At 56.7% G+C, this 18,267-nt stretch overlaps 1 protein-coding gene across 2 annotated transcripts in view; it reads right to left on the minus strand.

Moving 5' to 3' along the window:
• ATP2A3 (ATPase sarcoplasmic/endoplasmic reticulum Ca2+ transporting 3) overlaps positions 1 to 18,267 on the minus strand; it is a 65,546-nt gene that overhangs the window by 13,753 nt on the left and 33,526 nt on the right. For both annotated transcript variants that reach the window (XM_064523421.1, XM_064523420.1), the window contains exons 9-19: positions 12,301 to 12,389; positions 8,948 to 9,050; positions 8,485 to 8,616; positions 6,016 to 6,141; positions 4,279 to 4,497; positions 3,517 to 3,852; positions 3,160 to 3,380; positions 2,442 to 2,644; positions 2,144 to 2,229; positions 1,165 to 1,298; positions 574 to 691 (exon numbers count right to left, since the gene is read on the minus strand). In XM_064523421.1, coding sequence (XP_064379491.1) covers positions 574 to 691; positions 1,165 to 1,298; positions 2,144 to 2,229; positions 2,442 to 2,644; positions 3,160 to 3,380; positions 3,517 to 3,852; positions 4,279 to 4,497; positions 6,016 to 6,141; positions 8,485 to 8,616; positions 8,948 to 9,050; positions 12,301 to 12,389 — 1,767 coding nt within the window. The remainder of the gene's footprint in view (positions 1 to 573; positions 692 to 1,164; positions 1,299 to 2,143; positions 2,230 to 2,441; positions 2,645 to 3,159; positions 3,381 to 3,516; positions 3,853 to 4,278; positions 4,498 to 6,015; positions 6,142 to 8,484; positions 8,617 to 8,947; positions 9,051 to 12,300; positions 12,390 to 18,267) is intronic.

An 18,267-nucleotide genomic window follows, 5' to 3' on the forward strand; every position in this document is an offset into this window, starting at 1 on the left:
CATGTTAACAGGGAAGGAGATAGGATTTTTTGTTTTAAAGATCAGGTTAACTTCTCTTCTATCACCACAGATTGAGGCAAAGGTCAGCCCAGGTACAAGGACTGGGGGTCCAGACAGGCCAAACAGCAGGATTTCTCCAACGTCTGTCAAAATCACAAAGTAGCTCCTGGCCAGGAGTCAAAAGCACAGACCAGGGCTTTGCTCATGTTCACAGAGGAACTCAGCAGCAGAACGGGACACTTGCACCCCTAGACACTTCATCTCACTCACCCTCAGGCATCAGCTGAGGAACCCCAGTGCTGGACGGCAAAGGGAGGTGATGCCTCCAGAAGCCTCCGTGAGCTCCCTTCTGGAGGTAGCTGCACCTCTTCGCATTGCCCTGAAGAGCTAGCTCAATAAGTGCCTCATTGGGACAGGGTGAATCATGGCCCCCATGTCTCAGGTCCTGGTCCTCAGGCACTCGCCAGGAAGGATCATCCCGACAGCTTCCAGACCCAATGGTGCCAGGGGAGTTGCTCGTCCAGGGAACGAGCCCACCATGAGCTGCGCAGGGAGGAAGCACAGAGCACTTACAGGCATGGGCTTGACGTAGAGAATGAGGAAGTGCAGTGCCATGGACATGACAATCGCCCCCAGCAGCCAGATGTTGAGCCACGGGGGCATCCGTAGCAGCGACTGGTTCTCAGACACGCTGCGAAAGCGAGGGGACAGACATTAGCCCAAATAACCTCTCAGCTCCACAAGTGTGTCCAAGCTGGAAAGCTTCCACCTCTCTCCAGGATGCAGGGCTATACAACATAGCTCCCCTCTTCCACATTTCAAAGCTTGAGGCTTTGCCACAATTTGGATTTGAACACCCACTTCAATACAGCCAGCCATGCATGGATTAGGACTGGATGTTAGCATGGCAAAACTTTACTAAAGGATGCAGATCTAGTCATTCCTCCACCACTGTTAACAGTGGCACATTGACTTGGAGGAATGTATTTACAGTAAGTCAATGGTCCCCTGCAAAACCACTCAAAATGGCTCTGCCGAGTCAAACCAAAGACCCTCCTCAGCCTCTATCCGTGCTCTGACACTGCCCACTAACAGATGCTCAAAGAAACCTTTGTGGAAGGGGTGAGGTGGAGAGCACACAGGACTATCCTGCACCAACCGTACCTGTTCAGAGCGTTGCACATTTCGATTGTCACCAGCACGGACAGAGCCATAGTGGTTGGGTATCGGGACTCAAAGATTTCACAGTCGATTCCTTCAAAGATTGGGTTGTCCTCTGTGCACCTCATAAAGTTCCTCTGTCAGCACAGGAAACTGTTCGTAAATACTTTGCAGAACAACAGTACCATATAGAAAAGGCAGGAAAGAGGTGGAAGAGGTAGACTGCTTTGTGGGAGAACATGGGGAATCTGGCTTATTAGAGTTGCCATTGACAGCCTGTGGTTCAGAGCAACTGATAAAACAGTATAAAGCAATCCACCGTCTGTTTTGATTGTGGCTTTGCACAGTTATGTCTGGATAGTTGCTAGGAGATTTTTATGTGCAGCTAATTAGTTGTTCAAGTGAACACGCATCTCTATCAGAAACAGATCTTCCATTGCACAAGACATTAGTTACAGAGCTGTGGCCAACCATGTTGGACGAGAGGGCAAGTCAGGACAAAATGAACGTGAAGATGAATCCTTGGTGAAAGAGCTAACGAAGTTGGAGACAAGCCTAGACCTTATCTCCGTACAGGGACCTCAGGCTCTGGCCAGGGCTCTGCAGCCTGGAAGCTGCAACCTCCTCCTGCCAAGCCCTAGTGACTGCTTCTCACCAAGGGTGTGATGGGACTCCACTTCCCATCGACCCGTTCAGACCCTATGGTAGTGCAATAATTGGTCCGTTTTAACCCGGCATCAGATACAGGAGTTACTTTCAGCTTCTTCGGATAAAGTCCCTCTGACCATGCTGGTTGCTGACAGAAGCAAGGATAGGAACATGGATCTGAGGGAGAACATTTGCTATTTTTTTTAATTAGTCTTTTCTATCAGGAATTTGGCAATGTTACAGTAAGCGCAGAAGGAAGGAGACAGAGGCAAAGGCCCCAGGACTTGAATCCAAGTCCTTACCTGCTCAACACATCACCACTTTCCCAACTTACCAGCTGATAAAAGGAGACTTGTGGTCCTTCGGCATCATACAAGAACCACCAGGTTGCTGCCCCCACCGTAGCCAGGCCAACGTACACTGCAGCCGAAGAGAGAGAAACTCTTACCACAAGCACCGTGGTTGCCACACTATGGCGGGGTGAGGACCAGTAGCCTGTCCCCAAGACCGGACAGACACATTCAGCCCCGCGAGATGTTACAGCATGGGGCAGGACTGCCAGCGGGCCCCAGGAGGAGCATGAAGGCCACAGCCGGCAGGAAACACGGCATGGCACGCGTGAGGGCTCTCACCTCCGATGGCCAGATAGCGGAAGAAGAGCCAGCCGCTGATGAGGGGCTCCTTGGGGTTGCGGGGCAGCTTGTCCATGATGTCGAGGTCGGGAGGGTTGAAGCCCAGCGCGGTGGCCGGCAGCCCATCCGTCACCAGGTTCACCCACAGCAGCTGCACTGGGATGAGCGCCTCGGGCAAGCCCAGGATAGCCGTCAGGAAGATGCTGCAGGCCAAAGACCAGAGAGTCCTAAATTAGATGCCATCCAGGGAGGCAGGGTAAAGTATTTGTACTGTGCGAGGGGAGAGCGAGCAGGTACCCTGGATCCAGACACACCATACTGAATGTTGACCCAGATTCCCACAGCCAAACCCACAACCCCAGAGTCAGGAGTCTGAAATCCAGACCTGAATTTTGCGGTTACAATTTGATTCACCATTAAAATTCATTTTGCAGTCAAAACCAACCTTTGAGCTAACCATCAACCCACCACAGCCACGTGGTTTCCCATTCCCAATGCAGATATTCCTGCTGAAAAAACAAAGGATTCCCAGGTGATCCCTGATATCCATAAGGTTGTGCCCGCATTGCCAAGGAGGGCTCTGATTTATGGGGAGAGTAGTTTCATGGGACTGACGGGCGAGCAGGAGCAGGCAGCTCAGCACCCAAAAGGACACATCTCTCCTGCTATTTTCCCACTTCCCTCAAGCTGGGGCTCAGAAGAGACGGGAAGCTCTCACCAAACGACCTCTCCAACGTTAGAGGAGATGAGATAGCGGATGAACTGCTTCATGTTGTTGTAAATGGCTCTGCCCTCCTCGACAGCAGACACGATGGTGGAGAAATTGTCGTCGGAGAGCACCATCTCGGCAGCCGACTTCGCCACAGCTGTGCCAGACCCCATCGCAATGCCGATCTCGGCCTTCTTCAGGGCAGGCGCATCATTCACGCCATCACCAGTCTGAACAAAGCGCAGGGCGGGTATTAGAAGGACAGAATGAAACAGGCTGGGCAGAAAGGCAAGCTTCAGGCATGAAAAAGCAGGCTAGGCCCTCTGAAATCCCCTCCCGCCAGGCTGGGACCGGCGCGGGACTCACCATCGCCGTGATCTCATTGAAGGACTGGAGATACTCGACGATCTTGGACTTGTGAGCGGGCTCCACGCGGGCGAAGCAGCGGGCTGAGCGGCAGGCCTGCCGCTGGGCCTCCGGCGAGAGGTCGTCGAACTCCCGGCCTGTGTAGGCCTTGTCTGCCACGTCCTCGCTCTCCGAGAAGATCCCGATCCTCCGGCAGATGGCCACGGCCGTGCCCTTGTTGTCCCCCGTGATCATGATGACGCGGATGCCAGCTTTGCGGCACATCTCAATGGATGAGGTCACCTCCTTGCGGGGGGGATCCAGCATCCCCACGCAGCCCACGAAGGTCAGGTTGTCCTGACGGTAAAAGGAGAGGAGGCACATTAATCTCTCCAGGTCTCCTTGGGGATGGAGCCATCTTGGGTCCCCACAGAAACCAGAGAGCACACAAGAAACTCTGCTGGGGCAGTGGAAGTCAATGGAAAACTCAGTTTTGGGAAAAAGAAAAGCTGCTGCAGCCTGTGAGCTCTGCTGCTGCAGGGGAAGCAATCATAGCAAGGAGATCACAGTCACACAGTTGAACAAGAGCAAAACCAAAGACCACCCTGTTGCTTGGGGTTCAGCTCCTCCTGGCAAATGAAGCCAGGATTTTCCCCATGCTGCCTGGCCATGCCCTCTCAGATCTCTGCTCTCCACTGCTGCAAGGGAGTGTGATAGCAAGAAAGATCCTCCCAGTGCTACGGCATCAGCCAGCCCCGGGGGTCCCCCTTCGCTCCCCATTACCTCGTAGCGGATGAACTTGGTGGAGTCGTCCAGCTGCATGGACTCCTTCCGGACAGGGGCATCGTGGGTGGCCAGGGCCAGGCAGCGCAGTGTGTCCATGCCCATGCCCCAGTCCCGGACCCGGGAGAGGATCTTCTCCCGGATGGAGGAGGTCAGTGGGACCCTGGCAGTGCCCACGCGGACGTAGGTGCAGCGCTCGATCACGCTTTCCGGGGCACCCTGGGGAGGAGGAGACGAACCAGCCTCAGGGTGGCCCAGCCACCCCAGGCAGCTTCTTGCCAACAGGCTGAATTCCCCAAATACCCCAGAAATCACCTTGTGCATCAACCAGACCTCAGCCCTGGTCACGCTCTTGCAGATGGGCTTGGAAGCAAAGTGCAACCAAGGGTAAAAAGCCCTTTAAAATAGCTACAAGTATTAGAAACCGGAGGTTGACCGTCTTTTGCAAGCACCGAAGAAAGCGACCGTGGGAAGGCAAAGCTGCAGAGCGCACGTGGTCTCCCTGCAAAGGCTGGTGAGACAGGGAGCTCCACGTCCTCAGCTTGCGCTAGATGGCACCCTCAACCGTGGCAACGCGCCGCCGGCCCGCCTGGGAGAGATGAACTCTCTTCAGGTCACCAGACAGAGGAATCCGGCTTGAGGGGGAAATCTGTCTCTCTCCTCCAGATCTACAGGCCTCCCCGGGTCACTCTGAGAGCACCTATCGCATCTCAGGTCCGAAGGAAGTGAGGATAACAGGTCTCCTCTTCCTACCAGGGGAGGATGCTCGCAACGCCTGCGTGATTTAGGAACACACATCCCATTGCCCTTTAACGTCTCGGCATCACACCCCAGCCCTTTTGACCCTACAAAGGGCCCTCAGCATTCCTCTAACACAGCACTTGCAGAACGATACGCAATCCCACAGTTGCTCCTCTTAAAAAAAGCCGGCTCACACAGCTGACAGCCAAGTCTACAGCTCCGGCAGCATTCAGACAATCCTGACCTGACCGAGAAGAGAGAGTTCATCCAGAAGAGCTCCAAGTGGGAACAACAACATACAAATCTTCTCAGAGACGGTAGGGGGAAATTCCTGCCACTTCTCTGTTTCCTTCTCTTGGGAAGAAAATCCCTTTAAAATACTGTTTTATTTTTGGTTACAGCAGAAAGTTGAATGTAGCCCTCTGGGCATTACTGGAGTCAGAGGGTACAACCCATAAATGCAAGCCCCCCTGTTTTCTGCGGGGGCAGCTCTCCCTCGCCCCAGCACCCTGCACCAGGAGATCTAACTCCCTCCCTCCCTCTAAATGATCTACCTCCTTTTTCTATCCATACAGCAAAGACTCACCTCCTACCCGACCACACCAGTTTATCTGCTGGTTCTTGGACCCTCTGGTCAGCTCATGGAGGAGACAAACGAAGCGACCACAGAGGCTGGATTACACTTGAGACGGCCACGTGCTCCCAGAGAGGGGCATAGCTTCTCCTGCCTCACAGCAGCGCTTTCTAACCGCATCTTTTGCTCCTTGATCCAACTTAGCTCCACTCACAGGACCTCTACGCACACCCATACAGACACACACAGAGCTTTTCCTGGCTGTAAGGAAATGCCAGCTGAAAATCCCCACCTTTCCACAAGCAGACCATCACCACCTTCTCCAGCATGAGCCAGATCTCGACGAGGTGTGTGCAAGGCCGGGGGCGTGGGAAGGAGGCTGTGAACCCCCTCGGGCTGGTGAGGAAGACCTTGGCCCCTACCTTAACGAACATCTTGCTGCCGGCGGAGTTGTGGCCAGTGCCGATGGGGGTGCAATACACAGACATGGACTTGCGGTCGCGGGAGAACTCCAGCGTGCACTCCTTCTTCATCAGCTGCTTGATCACCTGCAGGGAGAGGCAGAGGCGCAGGGCTCAGCGGCCTCCAGCACGCGGCTGACGCAGCCCTGACGAGCGCACGAGCTGGGAGAGACCGGAGGGACGATGCAGAGACATGCACAGACACATCCACCCCTACGCAAACGCAGTCACAGGCACGCAGAGAGGCGCGCACACACACACACACACACACACACCTCCGTACGCCCTGCCACACCAACCCAACCACAAACCAGGCTTGTCACGGTTGCTACTATTAATAACTTAAGGAGCCAAGTATCTAGCAAGATAGTTGCTGGCCCTCGTTAGACCTATCCCCATGACGGTAAAAGATTTATGAACACATCTTCTTGCACGTCCACGTTAGCATCACGATGGCTGAGCCCTCCTCCCTGGGAGGACACATCTTGTCCCAGAAAAGTCAATTACTGAGCAGGGCACTTGGGACTGATTTCAAGTATATTCTGCGGAGGGGAGCAGGGACGTTCAATGACCATCTTGATTACTTGAGTGTTTTTGTGGCTGAATATTTATACAATCATTTTTTGTTGCTAGGAGGTTGCCATTTGTGACAAGGATACAAACAGTTTGGGGCAGGAGTTCTGCTCAGCTGGCCGCGGCCTCGGAGTGCTCTCCAGCAGCAGATGCATCCCAGGAAAAGCGGCACCGCAAGCGGACCTGTCCTGGCAGGAGAGAGCAGCGTTGTGGCCGCTGGAGGGAAGGGCACAGGCTGCAGATGCGATGCAGCATCCAGGAAAAGCGAGCTGCGGCTGCAGCAGACCCAAGGAGGGCTCCTGCGAGAACCGGCAGCAGGTGGCTGATCTTATCAGGAGGTGCAAGAAGGGGCTGCCTTGTTTGACCATGCAAAACGCAAGCCCACAGCAGATTTGACTGCTGTCTATGGATGCACGAGGGCAAACACCACGGGACTCTCTAAGTAAACAGCAAAACCGAGCACAGGAGTACACAGACACAAACTCCAGCGAACACGTGGGCAGGAAGTTTTGTAACCACAAAAGGAGAGAAGTTCTGAGTTTCTCAGTCACAGGAGGGCTGTGACAGCCTCACTCAGTGGGCTCAGGCATGGGCTCCCCAGCACCATCACCTGGGACACGGCTGCAGGGACCCATGAGGGTCCCGACCACGATGGTCCTCATGGGGCCTTCCATGCTCAGAGGGATGGGAAGGACACCTGCATGCAGCCAGCTGCTCATCTGCACCACGGAAAACATCCAAAAATCCTGCTGGAGAGACAGGGGAGCGTGGGAAGGTCCAGCAGAGGACGACACGAACCCTCCTGTAGCACAAAATCAAAGCATGGAGAGCAAAGGTGGCCACAGCACCGAGGCGCAGGGAGAGAAGGAATCCTCTAATTGCCTGTGCACTGCTGCTAACAGCCGGGTAATGGAGAAAAGAAGCAGGAATTGCTCCTTGTGAGCCCCAAACGAAGCTGGTAGTGATGACGGCAACAGAGGACATTTGCATGGCTGGCAAGGCCAAGGCCGAGGGCCATGTACTAATTAGGGAGGAACGAGTGGGCAGAAAAGGAGGGCAATGGCCCTCTGTCTTCACACCCCCTTCCAGGTCCCCGGCACGGTCCGTGCCCTGGCACAAGCAGTATAAGGTACGGCTCCTCCATGCCCAAATAGAAGAGCAAAGCAAGCAGGCAAAGGTGATCGAATGGCCGGGCATCTGAGCGGAAAGACGGCAAAGCAAGAGCCACGTGCAGCAAAGCAGATTCACGGGGCTGAGGAAAGGCTGGGAAATTCCCTTTCGCTTGTCAGAAAGGATTCAGGGGATTTATTACAACCTGTTCACACCTATCCAGGGAACAATCTCTACAGCAGAGGGCTCTTCCATCTAACAGGCAAAAGCATTAAAAAAAAATCTAACGGCATAACACCAAAGCTGAGTAAATCCAGACTTGAAATAAAGTATATTTTAACTAGAAGGATAAGGAGACATTGGAGAGCCATAGCAGCAGTGGAGTAGCCATCACTGGATGTTTTCAGATCAAAAGTAGCTATATGTTTCCAAAGAGCAAGTCTAGTTCAAGTGGAAACTGTTTTGGGGGAAGTTCTTGGGCCTGTGGTTCATAGGTTGTCTGCTCAGATGATCCCAGCGGTGCCTCCTGGCTTAGCAGTCCACAAATCTCTGCCAGTGCAAACCAGAGGCAGCTACTGCACCGTCTGCTCCACAGAGCACATCCCTCCGCACCAGCAAACTGCCTCCTGGGGCAGATCAGTGCCTCATAGTGCCAGCGGTTATTGCTCAAAAAACAGCCGTCTTCAAGCCCTGCTCTCCCTCCCCATGCCAGAGATCACGGGAGTGCCGGCCTCCGAGGCTACTCACGGCATTGCAGGCGTTGGCTCGCTCCACCTTGGAGAGCTTGCTGGTGTCGGTGTTGAAGACGTTCATCTTCTCCACCAGGCACGTCAGGGCTGTTTCCGTGGCTTCTCCCACCTTCTCGTAGACTTTTTTTGACTGGAGAGCAGACAGAAAGGCACGCTCGATTTCAAACGGTGGGACAAGCTTTAAAGCATGTCTCCTATCTCCAGGTCCGGGGACGCTTTCCTTCACTGCAGCGTTCCCAGGATTCCCCGCGCATCGTCTGAGCATCATGGGGACAGGCTACAGGTCACATGTTGGCCCCAAGGATGGATTCCTCACGTCACGAACGGAAACCCCATCCCTCCCCGGGGGCTTCGGCCGGTGCCGTGTGGCAGAACAGCGATGCTCTGCGGGGAAGACCCAGCACCGATCCGGGAGAGCTGCAAAAACTCAGCCCCGCGCACAGGACGGTGGCTTCGCTCACCTCGTTGTAGTCCAGCGAGGAGTCGTTGCAGAGCGCGCAGATGGTGGCCAGCTCCACCAGCCCGTCGTACTGCCCACACTGAACCGGCTTCTCGTCCTTGAGGCTGGGGAGAGAAATCGATGGCTCAGAGCCTCAAACGTTACCAGACTGCAAGCTGGAATAATATCTAGCACCTCCCTGTATACCCTTTGCGCAATTCTCAGAAAGAAAGGAGGAACCTAGATAAAAGCCCAGGGCTTAGAAGTAAAAGCTTGGGTTCTCATTTTGTGTTTTAAGAAATGGGGGCAGAAATACTTGCAAAAAAGAAAAATTATCTATCTATCTATCTATCGCATGGGGCAATACCCTCTTGGAGTGCCCCAGAGCAAAAGGGGGCTGCAGAGGAGTCCGTCGTGACTCAAAACAACGTCCCTTACAGGCCTCCCATCGACTTTGGCAGCTTTTGGATCTTGGTACCGCAAAGGAGGAGGAAGTCAGGCTACTAAAAAGCTGACCACAAAGAGACGTGTTGGAAAAGCAGCACAGAAAACCAGTTTAACGTTCCTTCCCTCAAGGGCTTCGAATTGCTGCGGGTACCCGGAGGAGCTGTGGGAGCGGCAGCCAGCCCCTCTCCTCCCCCAAGATGCTCCTCAGTGCTCCGGAGAGCCGAGCAGCACCCAAGGAAACGTTTCAGGACAGCAGACAAATTCAACGACTGCATCGCTGTGGCTACACCTGAGCAAGGGGCAAGCTCTGCGCTGTGATGGGCAGCTCATAAATAACAGCTCTTTGCTACGGAGCTGCTGCAACCGGCTATTTCCTCAACATCCCCCTAGGCTGAGGCCGGCCAGGCTGGAGGCTAATTGCTGATGAGTCTGGCAAGGAAGCAACGTGGTTACGTGGGAGCTCTGGAGTTAGCCCGGCCCGCTTACGACGAGCACCGGCATCTCCCGACGGGGGATGCGAAGGATACCTTTAGGACTGAATTTTTTGGCGCTCCCGACCTTAAGTAGCCAGGCACTCTGCAAAGGAGTCAGACCCCATGTAGACACGTGCTGGTCCCGGCCGCAAACGCCCCACTGAAGAATCGAACGCTGTTCCTGGTCCGAACCCATCACTGCCCGATGGCAGAAATGACAACAGGGGTTTTCAGGGGAAATAAAAAATTATTCTGACTCAAGGAGAGATAACTGCAGGTTAGAGCTGTACAAACCCAGCCGGCCATCGGCTTGCTGGAAAAATAATCTGTCAGGCATTTATTAGGATCGGTTTATTCCACTGCTGGTTCCCAATGGAAAGAACATTTTGGAGCCCTTGTTACAGCTCAGGAGCGGAAAGCAAGGAGCAGCCAAGAAAATCTGAAAAATCTGTTTGCATAGGGACAAAAAGCTGAGCTGTTTAGATACCGGACGGCAGAGCGCCGCTGCCGCGGCCCCAGCAAACACCGCGTGGTCCCGAGCTCGCACGGCGGCGAGAGGCCTGGGGCAGGACGAGGGGAGCCTGCAGACACTGGGGGGAGTGTTTTAATGTACCAAAAGGCTAGAAATCCCGGGGAAGGCTTTTGCAGCAAACCAGCTCTCCGAGCGCTCAATCCCCTCCAGCTCCGGGCAGGAAGGAGCGGGATTTCGGTGTGCAAGGACTAAGCGAGACCTCACATCCCGCTTTGGCTCACCGGGCGAGAACGGTGCCGCAACAAAAATCGAAAGCAACGGGAATCGCTGCCGGGCAGCGCGGTTTCCCGGCAGACAGGCCCCTGAAGGACCAAAGAGAGATTTCAGCTTCAGCGCTTCGCAGACGCGAGTTCAGCTCCTCAACCCCTCCAGTTTAATTGAGACACGCTGATTAATACCAGCGTATGACCTGGCGCACTTTTTCATGGAAATTTCTATGCAAGGATCAAATTGGCTTTATAAATATTCATGAATTAAGCCTGAGGCTGGGATGAATTATATTCACTCAACAGATGAGCAAAAGAAACCATGGTTAAGAACTCGCCTGTGACCACGCAGCAAAACAGGCAGGAACAGAGAGCACCTTCCCCACCAAGGCTTCCTGCCCGCCCTTTTCATCCTGCTGTTTCCAAGACTCCCAACACGCCGGGCCGGAGAACATCGCCCTGCAGCAACCAGTGCCGGAGAGCGCAAAGGGGCAGGGAGGCTTTTTGCCCTCGGAAGACCCTTCCCGGGTTTCGCACGGGCTCGGCGTGGAGTTTCCCGTGCAGCCGGCGCCGGTGCCGCGTGGCTGGGAAGGATGCAAGACCAACATGGCCCTGTCAACAGCGCAAAGCGGCTCTGCAGAAGACAACCCAGAACCTCTTTGAGAAGTGACAGCTAAAACCACTACAGGCACAACCACATCCAATGCTGGCACTTCTCCTTTCGGGAGCGGTGGAATAAACAAACATTGTCAAAAAAAACCCAAGTGTTTTATAATGCATCAGGGAAAATTCGCTGGCTTTCATTTCCAGCCCTAGGCTGCGATTCAGCAAAGCCCACGTTTCCCCTGAAACACTTCTAAAACCCATCAGCGTCAACAGGATTATACACCAGGCTGCCCTGGCCACCAAGTCCGTCTTTGCTGAGGACCCTGGACTTGGCGAGCACGTTCCACGCCAGGGTCTGCAAACCCAGGCCAAGGACCTCCACCTGGCCAGGCGACCTGGCTGCTGGCCAAGCTGTCAGATCCAGCCGTCCGGCTGCTGGGAGCTACAGGCAGGTGGGAGTAATGGTGACCACCTCACACGTAAAGGTATGGACCTCAAAAATGTGGAAAAAAGATTTGGAAGCGGTACATACTGTGGAAAACCTCATTCAGCATTCAAGTATTTCCACACTTGATGTTTCCATCCACACTGACCTCTCCGGTTCAAAAGTGGACTTGTTTTATTGTGGTTGCTAGCGAAGGGAGAGCCAAGAGGCCCCACCAAGACCCCAGCCCTGCGCTCCGTGCCCAGGAGCCCTTGCCCTGAGCAGAAAACAGGGATGAAAGTCACACCCAGGGTAAGCAGGAGGAGGCATCTCCCACACTTCGTGTGGGGCAAGAGCTGGCAATGAGGGCAGATGAACCGATTTGCCCCAGGTCCCACGGAAACCATGGGCAGCCTTAGGACATAACTAACACCTGCAAGGCCGATGCGGACCTACCAACAGCGCAGGGCAGGTATTTCCAAACACAAGGTTCAGCGCGGCAGCAAACCAGTGCCACGCTCATCCTGAGAGCTCTCGCTGCTCTGCCTCCACAGCCCCACGTGTGCTGGGGCCGGCAAGCTCCCGGCACGGGTCCTCCCAGCACAGAGGAGCCCCGCTTTCCCAGGAAAGCAGAGGGCGGCGAGGGCACAGCCGAGGCGGAGGCTGCCCGGGGGCACCGGTACTCACATCTGTCCTTCGGGGGTGTAGGTGGAGCCCGTGACGCTGAACTCGTGCAGGCTGCACTGGGCGCCCTCGACCTTCTCCATAACGAACATCTGCAAGACGGAGAGAAGGAGACAGCATGTTAGGCGTCTTTTTCCCCAGTAGGAGCCACGGCACCGGCCCGGGGACCCGCAAGCTGCCGTCGTCTCGCTGATGGAGCCGGTGCCTGGCTGCCGGCAAGCACCCGCACCGTTCCCGGCCACCCCCAACCCCCCCTGCCCTTTCCACGCTCGCCTCCCCTCGCTCTTTTTTCCGTCGGAGAGGAGCGCTCCCCAGCCAGGTCCTAAGAAGCCGTCTGTATTTTCCTTGGAGCCGGGAAGGAGGAGGTCACGGCTGCTGGCGCGGCGCGGGTCCCAGCCGCCCTGGAAAGCCGCGGGGCGCAGGCAGCCCGGGAGGGACCGGAGCCATCGCAGGAGACAGCCGGGGCGAGGGGCTCGCGGCACTGCTGGCCGGCCGGCGCGATCGCAGCTCCACAAAGCCCCGGGGGCTGCGAAAGGCCTGCACCCTCTATTTTCAGTGGTTTTGGTCTTCCCAATACCTTCCAGTTTCTGCCTCGCCTCGTCGCGAGGACAAAAAACCCAGCAAAACACGACCACGGGGTTAACGCAGGGTTAAACTCATTGCGCCCTTGTGCTGCCATCCCAGAGGGCAGGTGCCCCTGGCCCCCCAGGAGCGGCACCTCCTTTTTGGTCCGAGACACTGAAAATCTGATTTTTACTTTTTTTAAACCCTCTTAGGGGCAAACAGCACTCCAGAAAGCAACGGTGCCACGGGGCAATTACTGCAAATTGCTTCAGCCTTTTAAACCCGGTGCTTCCCGGGAGGCCGCGGGGCACTCGCGAGCCGCAGCGGGACGAGGTAGCCTTGCACGGCCCATCTCGAGCCGCCACGAATCCCACGGGGAAAGCAAAATCACCTGGCTCTGCCACACGCTGCAGCGAGTGACGGGCCAGGCGGGACTTCGCTGCCGCCAGCGCCCCGACTGCCGCCAGCACCGAACTGCCAGGGCAGAGCTCGGCTCTCGGGGCGCAGCGCCGCGGCAGCCCCAGCGCTTCGGGGTTTGACACCCCCCTAAAACGGGACCTGTTACAGGTCTTTTGCAGGAAGACTCCCACAGAAGACTCTTCTGTCCCACCTAAAATTATGATTTAAGGCTGGAATTTTTATTTTGGGGTGTTGTTTTGCAACGACAGCCTGAATGGATGGAGACGCCCGCGAGACCCTGGGCAGGCAGACGTGCCCAGCGCCGGTTCAGTCCCTCCCCAGCGCAACCACACCTGCGCTCTGACACCGCTGAGAGCACACATCCCACTGTTAAATTCATGCAACAGAATGAAATAAATAGTTTTCTGATGGCCAAAACCGTGCAAAACATGCAGGAAGCCCTCAGGCTCCTGGGAGCGGAGTGGTGCTCCCAGGCATCACCTTCCCGCACGGCAGTGACCTGCCCCGCAGAGACGCCGCCAGCTCCGCGCCCGACCCCGCAGCATCCCCATCCCCGCAGCATCTTCCCCTGCCAGCAGCATGACAGTGCCCAGGGATCACTCACGTGTCTAAATTTCAGGTGCTTCCCACCCCGTTTCAAAGGGTTTCCCCCCCCCCTCCAAGTCCCCCAACTTTTTTCTGTTTATTTGAGAAGTCGCTAGCTAGGAGAATGCAGCAAAAGGCGCTGCAAAAGCCGGGAGCTGGGCGTGCACCGGGGTCCTCTCCCCTTCAGGCTTCCTAAGGCAACTACGGAGCCTAATATTTTCCTTTTTCTCTCTCTCTCTCTTTTTTTTTTTTGAACACAGCTCCAATTCCGAAATGGCATTTCAGTTCAGGCACAGGGCTGAGCCAGAAAGCTTTGCCCTGCATCTGACCTCCCCCAGAACTGGAAGCAGAGGCGCCGCGAGTTGCAAGCTGCAAGCCGGCGGCCCGGGTTAGCGGGAGCCGAGGCGGGGGGCACGCGGGGTGCTGGGGGGCACGCGGGGCACAGGGCATCCCTGCAAAGGGCCCTCGTGGCTCTCCCGGCCCCGCACGGCTCTGCCGTCTCTTATTAAGGGCTCTCAGCCCTGCAAGGAATAAGCTACCCGCAGCACGAGAGAGGGCAAAATACCCCAGCGGGACTGTAGTCGTCGGGGAAGCCCCCGGCGGATGGAGCAGACCGAGAGCCAGTCTAGTGATTTTTGTTAATCCACTCTCTCTCGAGCCTTTTTGCCTTTTGTGCCGTGTTTCTGGGAAGCGCCATCACGACGCGGCTCAGGTCACCGCACGTGTAGGGCCGAGCGGAGCAAAGCGCTGCAAGCTCAGGGATATAAACCCAGCCGCAGGCGGGGGGAACCACCACAGCGCGCAGGCAAGGCGCAGCCGGGGGGCTCCCGCGGCCCCGAATTTGCTGGTTTGGGCAAACCGAGGCAGGTAACGCTGCTGACCCGGAGCCTCGTCACCGCCACGCCACTTCCCTGACGCGGCAGAGCATCAGACGAGCCTTGGACTTGTGGATTTTTAAAGCCGAAGGCTCAGCTTGGAGTTGTATAGCATAAAAATCAAATCAATTAACCACGAACTCCCTCACCGGGGTGAGATTATTTGTCTATACACACGAGCTGGGTGCCAACTTCCAAAACCATCAGCTACACTCCCCTCCTATTAAAAAATAATAAAAAATAGACATCCCAATAAAAAATAGACACCTGCGGATACCCTCTTTGCAGGGGTATTGCGCTCAGCTCCCTTCTCCGAGCCCATCCTCAGGGCGTCTGGGCGTCCCTGAAGGGTTTCGGAGCCGATTGCTAGCCCAAGGCTTGTTGGAGATAGGCAGGACGGTGCTGGTCCTCGTTCAAGCCACCACACTCCGGGGACGCGGCGGTGGCAACCACGCAAAGCCCAGGGCAGCCAGCGGGCAAGCTGCAGAAACCGGGGCACAACGCGGCAGGAAACAGCGCGCCGGGTGCCAAAATGCCAACGCCAATGACGGGGCTCCCGCTCCTGGAGCACTGGAAACCACCCACCCCGGCTTGGTGGCTTTTTTGCCCGATACCGGGTTGTTTTGAAATGCTCCAGGGCGCAGAACAATTAGTGCTTCCACAATAGCAGCTTTCTTATTAAAACGAGCGGCTTTGGGGGCCCTTTTATTTTTTCCATGCCTATTTAAAGAAGAATTCAAAGGCATCCTGTGACCCACAGCAACCGAGGGCCACCTCCCATTTCGTGCCCCTGCTCCATGCCCGTGCCGAGCTGCCGCGAGGCCGGGGCCAGGGCTGCCGGCGGCACCGCGAGGGGATTTGCCGGTTTTGGCACGATGCAACAGCACATTCCCCATTTCCCTTCCTAAAATAACAGAAATAACAACAATTTGAAAAGACGCACCAAACCCATCCACGGCAGCGGCTCCAGCGGACTTTTTGGGGAGGCTGCCGGCGCGGAGGCGGCCGGGGAAACCTGCTCTGGCGGCGGGGCCGCGTTTCCCCTACGAGGCCCGAGGGCGAACACTAACTCCAGTGTCAAACAGCGGAAACGGTGCTGGCACTGCACCAGGTTTCACTCTAGTAACATACCTCTGCCTTTAACCCTTTTAAGCCATACCCGTATTTTTATTTTTTTTCCTTAGATGCAATGAGAGCTCTAAAGAAACGTGCCGTGCCGCTCCTATGACAAGCACACCCTGCTCCAAGGGGGCTTGAGCCCTTCCCCTCCGGCACCTCCGCTCTTCCTTCTCCCGACTCGAGATCGCGAAGCCAGGCGACGCTGCCGTGTATTTTTGGAAAGCAACCGGCACGTGGAAATACCCGCGTCTCCCATCTGGCTGCAGGCTGCCTGGGAAGAGAGGTGTGAAAGTTGGGCCTCCAGGTCGCTGCATTTTCTATACTATTGCAAAAAGGGGGAAAAAAATAAAATAAAAAGCCAGAGCCCAGGGGGGAACCCCCGAGCGAGGAGGACTCCTGTTAACGAGCCCCAGTGTTACTCCAGATAGACGAGCCTGCCGAACCAAGCAGCCGACTCCCACGGACAAGGAAGCGCGGCTCTCCCGGGCAGCGGCAAGGGCCGGAGCATGCAGGTGGGCCAGGATCTGCTGCCGGGACCCCAACGGCTCCTTCGCTGCCCCGGCCGCGTGCCAGCACGGCAAAGCTGCGGAGCGGCGCCTGCATCTCCTTCCGAGCCCCACTTGCAGTCGGCATCCACCGCCTCCTGGAAAGCTCAGGAATGGTGCATGATAGGATGCTGTACAGCAAGTTTTATGACGTTCAGCCTAAATTGCACACAATCTCAACAACAGTCATCCAAAGGCAGCGCGGTGAGCCTAATCCAGAGGCATTAACTCACCGTACGGAGCCCGCGGGCTTCTCGGGAGGAGAGGAAGCAACCTGCGAGGACGGCGCTGAACCACGTCTCCCCCGGCTCTCCGCCTGCCGAGTAACGCTCCCGGGCGACCCACCTAACGGTCTGCAGAAGGTTGCTTCTCGCACGGCGCCTGGCGCCACGGGGGTTTTTTGGCTGCTCTGCCAACGTGCCCCGCTGCCAACCCTGGAGAAACACGGCGGGGGGATCTCCCCGTTCTGCAGTTCTGTAATTACAGCGCCCGAGGCGGAGGGGAGCGGAGCCTCGAAGGCCCCGGTGACCGCTGGCCAGCGAGCACGCGGCGCCCGGCCGCGATACGGACAACGGGGGCCTCAGCGAAAGCACCCGATTCGGGGGCTCCTGGCCACCCCGCCTCTGCTGCCGGGGCATCGCATCCGTCCCGCCTCGCGCAGGCCTAACCCGATTTACGACGTGGGTTTGCGGCTACCGAGCGTCATGGCAGAGCCGCGGCTTCCGACGGGCTGGAGGACGAGGGGAAGGCGCGGGCAGCGGGCGAGCTCGGCCGGACAGGGCCGCCGGCACAGAGGCCTGCGTGTGTTGAGGGCAGCTCAGCGCCGCTTAGTCCTTCGCTGACTGCACGCAGGATTTGCGCGTGTCCCGCTGAGCTGGGGGACGAGCCCACGCTCGTCTTTCGACAGGCGACGTCCAGAGGCGACGCAGGGCCGGGCGAAACCGCGGTGGAGGCCGCGGCAGCAGCCAGGGCCCGGGCGAGCGCGGCCCTGAGCAGCAACATGGCCCCGAGCAGCGATGCGGCCCGTCGCGCGCAGCTGGGAGGCTTTAAAAAGCAACTCGTAGGCCGGCGAAAGTCGCTTTTCAGCTATGCAGAGCTGGCGAAACCTGCCCGAGACGCAAAACGAAGACATGGTGCTGCGGTGCTCCCTCCCGCCTCCGCGGACAGGGCCCGCGCACGTGGCTGAGCAGATACGTTAATCCAAAGCAAAGGTGTGAATTAGTTAAATCACACCGAACCCGCAAGCGGATGCGCTCAATCTGAGTTAAAGCAGCCCTAACATGGCTTAACCAAATCCCCTTCCAAGCTTAATAATTGAAACCACTTTAATTTTGAAGTATCCACCCCAGGGTTCAATGGGATTTGAGGAAACCCGCTGCAACCGCCAGCACCGCTGCAGAGGCGAGGCTAAACGAAGCCGAGCAGGTGGGAAGAGCACGGCGTCCTCGCCCGGCGCAGGCTGGGACGTGGCAGCGAAACGACCGCGCCGCCCGCCCGCCGGGGAGGAGCCGCGGGTAACGGGGAGCGCGCGCGTTTTTCCAGGATATCGGCAGGCTTTTGCGCGGCCGCCACCCGCCGAGGCGGCCTGTTTGGTGAAGGCAGCGCGGGCAGGAGCGGCAAGCACCCGCGCGCGGGCACGACCGCCCAGGGCAAATATTTAACCGGTCGCCGGCGTGCAAATCCGTCAACGGGATCCGCATCCTCCATTACGCAGCTGGCTAACGCGGCCCGGGAACTCCCGAGGGTTAAACATTAACAGCAGTTTCTTTGTGTCCTGAAGCCAACGAGGCTTTAAATAATGTGCTCTGAGAATCGGGATCCAGCCAACTGAATAAAATGGATATCAGAAGGGGGGGGATGGG

The sequence above is a fragment of the Dromaius novaehollandiae genome, chromosome 19 (genome assembly GCF_036370855.1).
Source record: "Dromaius novaehollandiae isolate bDroNov1 chromosome 19, bDroNov1.hap1, whole genome shotgun sequence".
NCBI lineage: Eukaryota > Metazoa > Chordata > Aves > Casuariiformes > Dromaiidae > Dromaius > Dromaius novaehollandiae.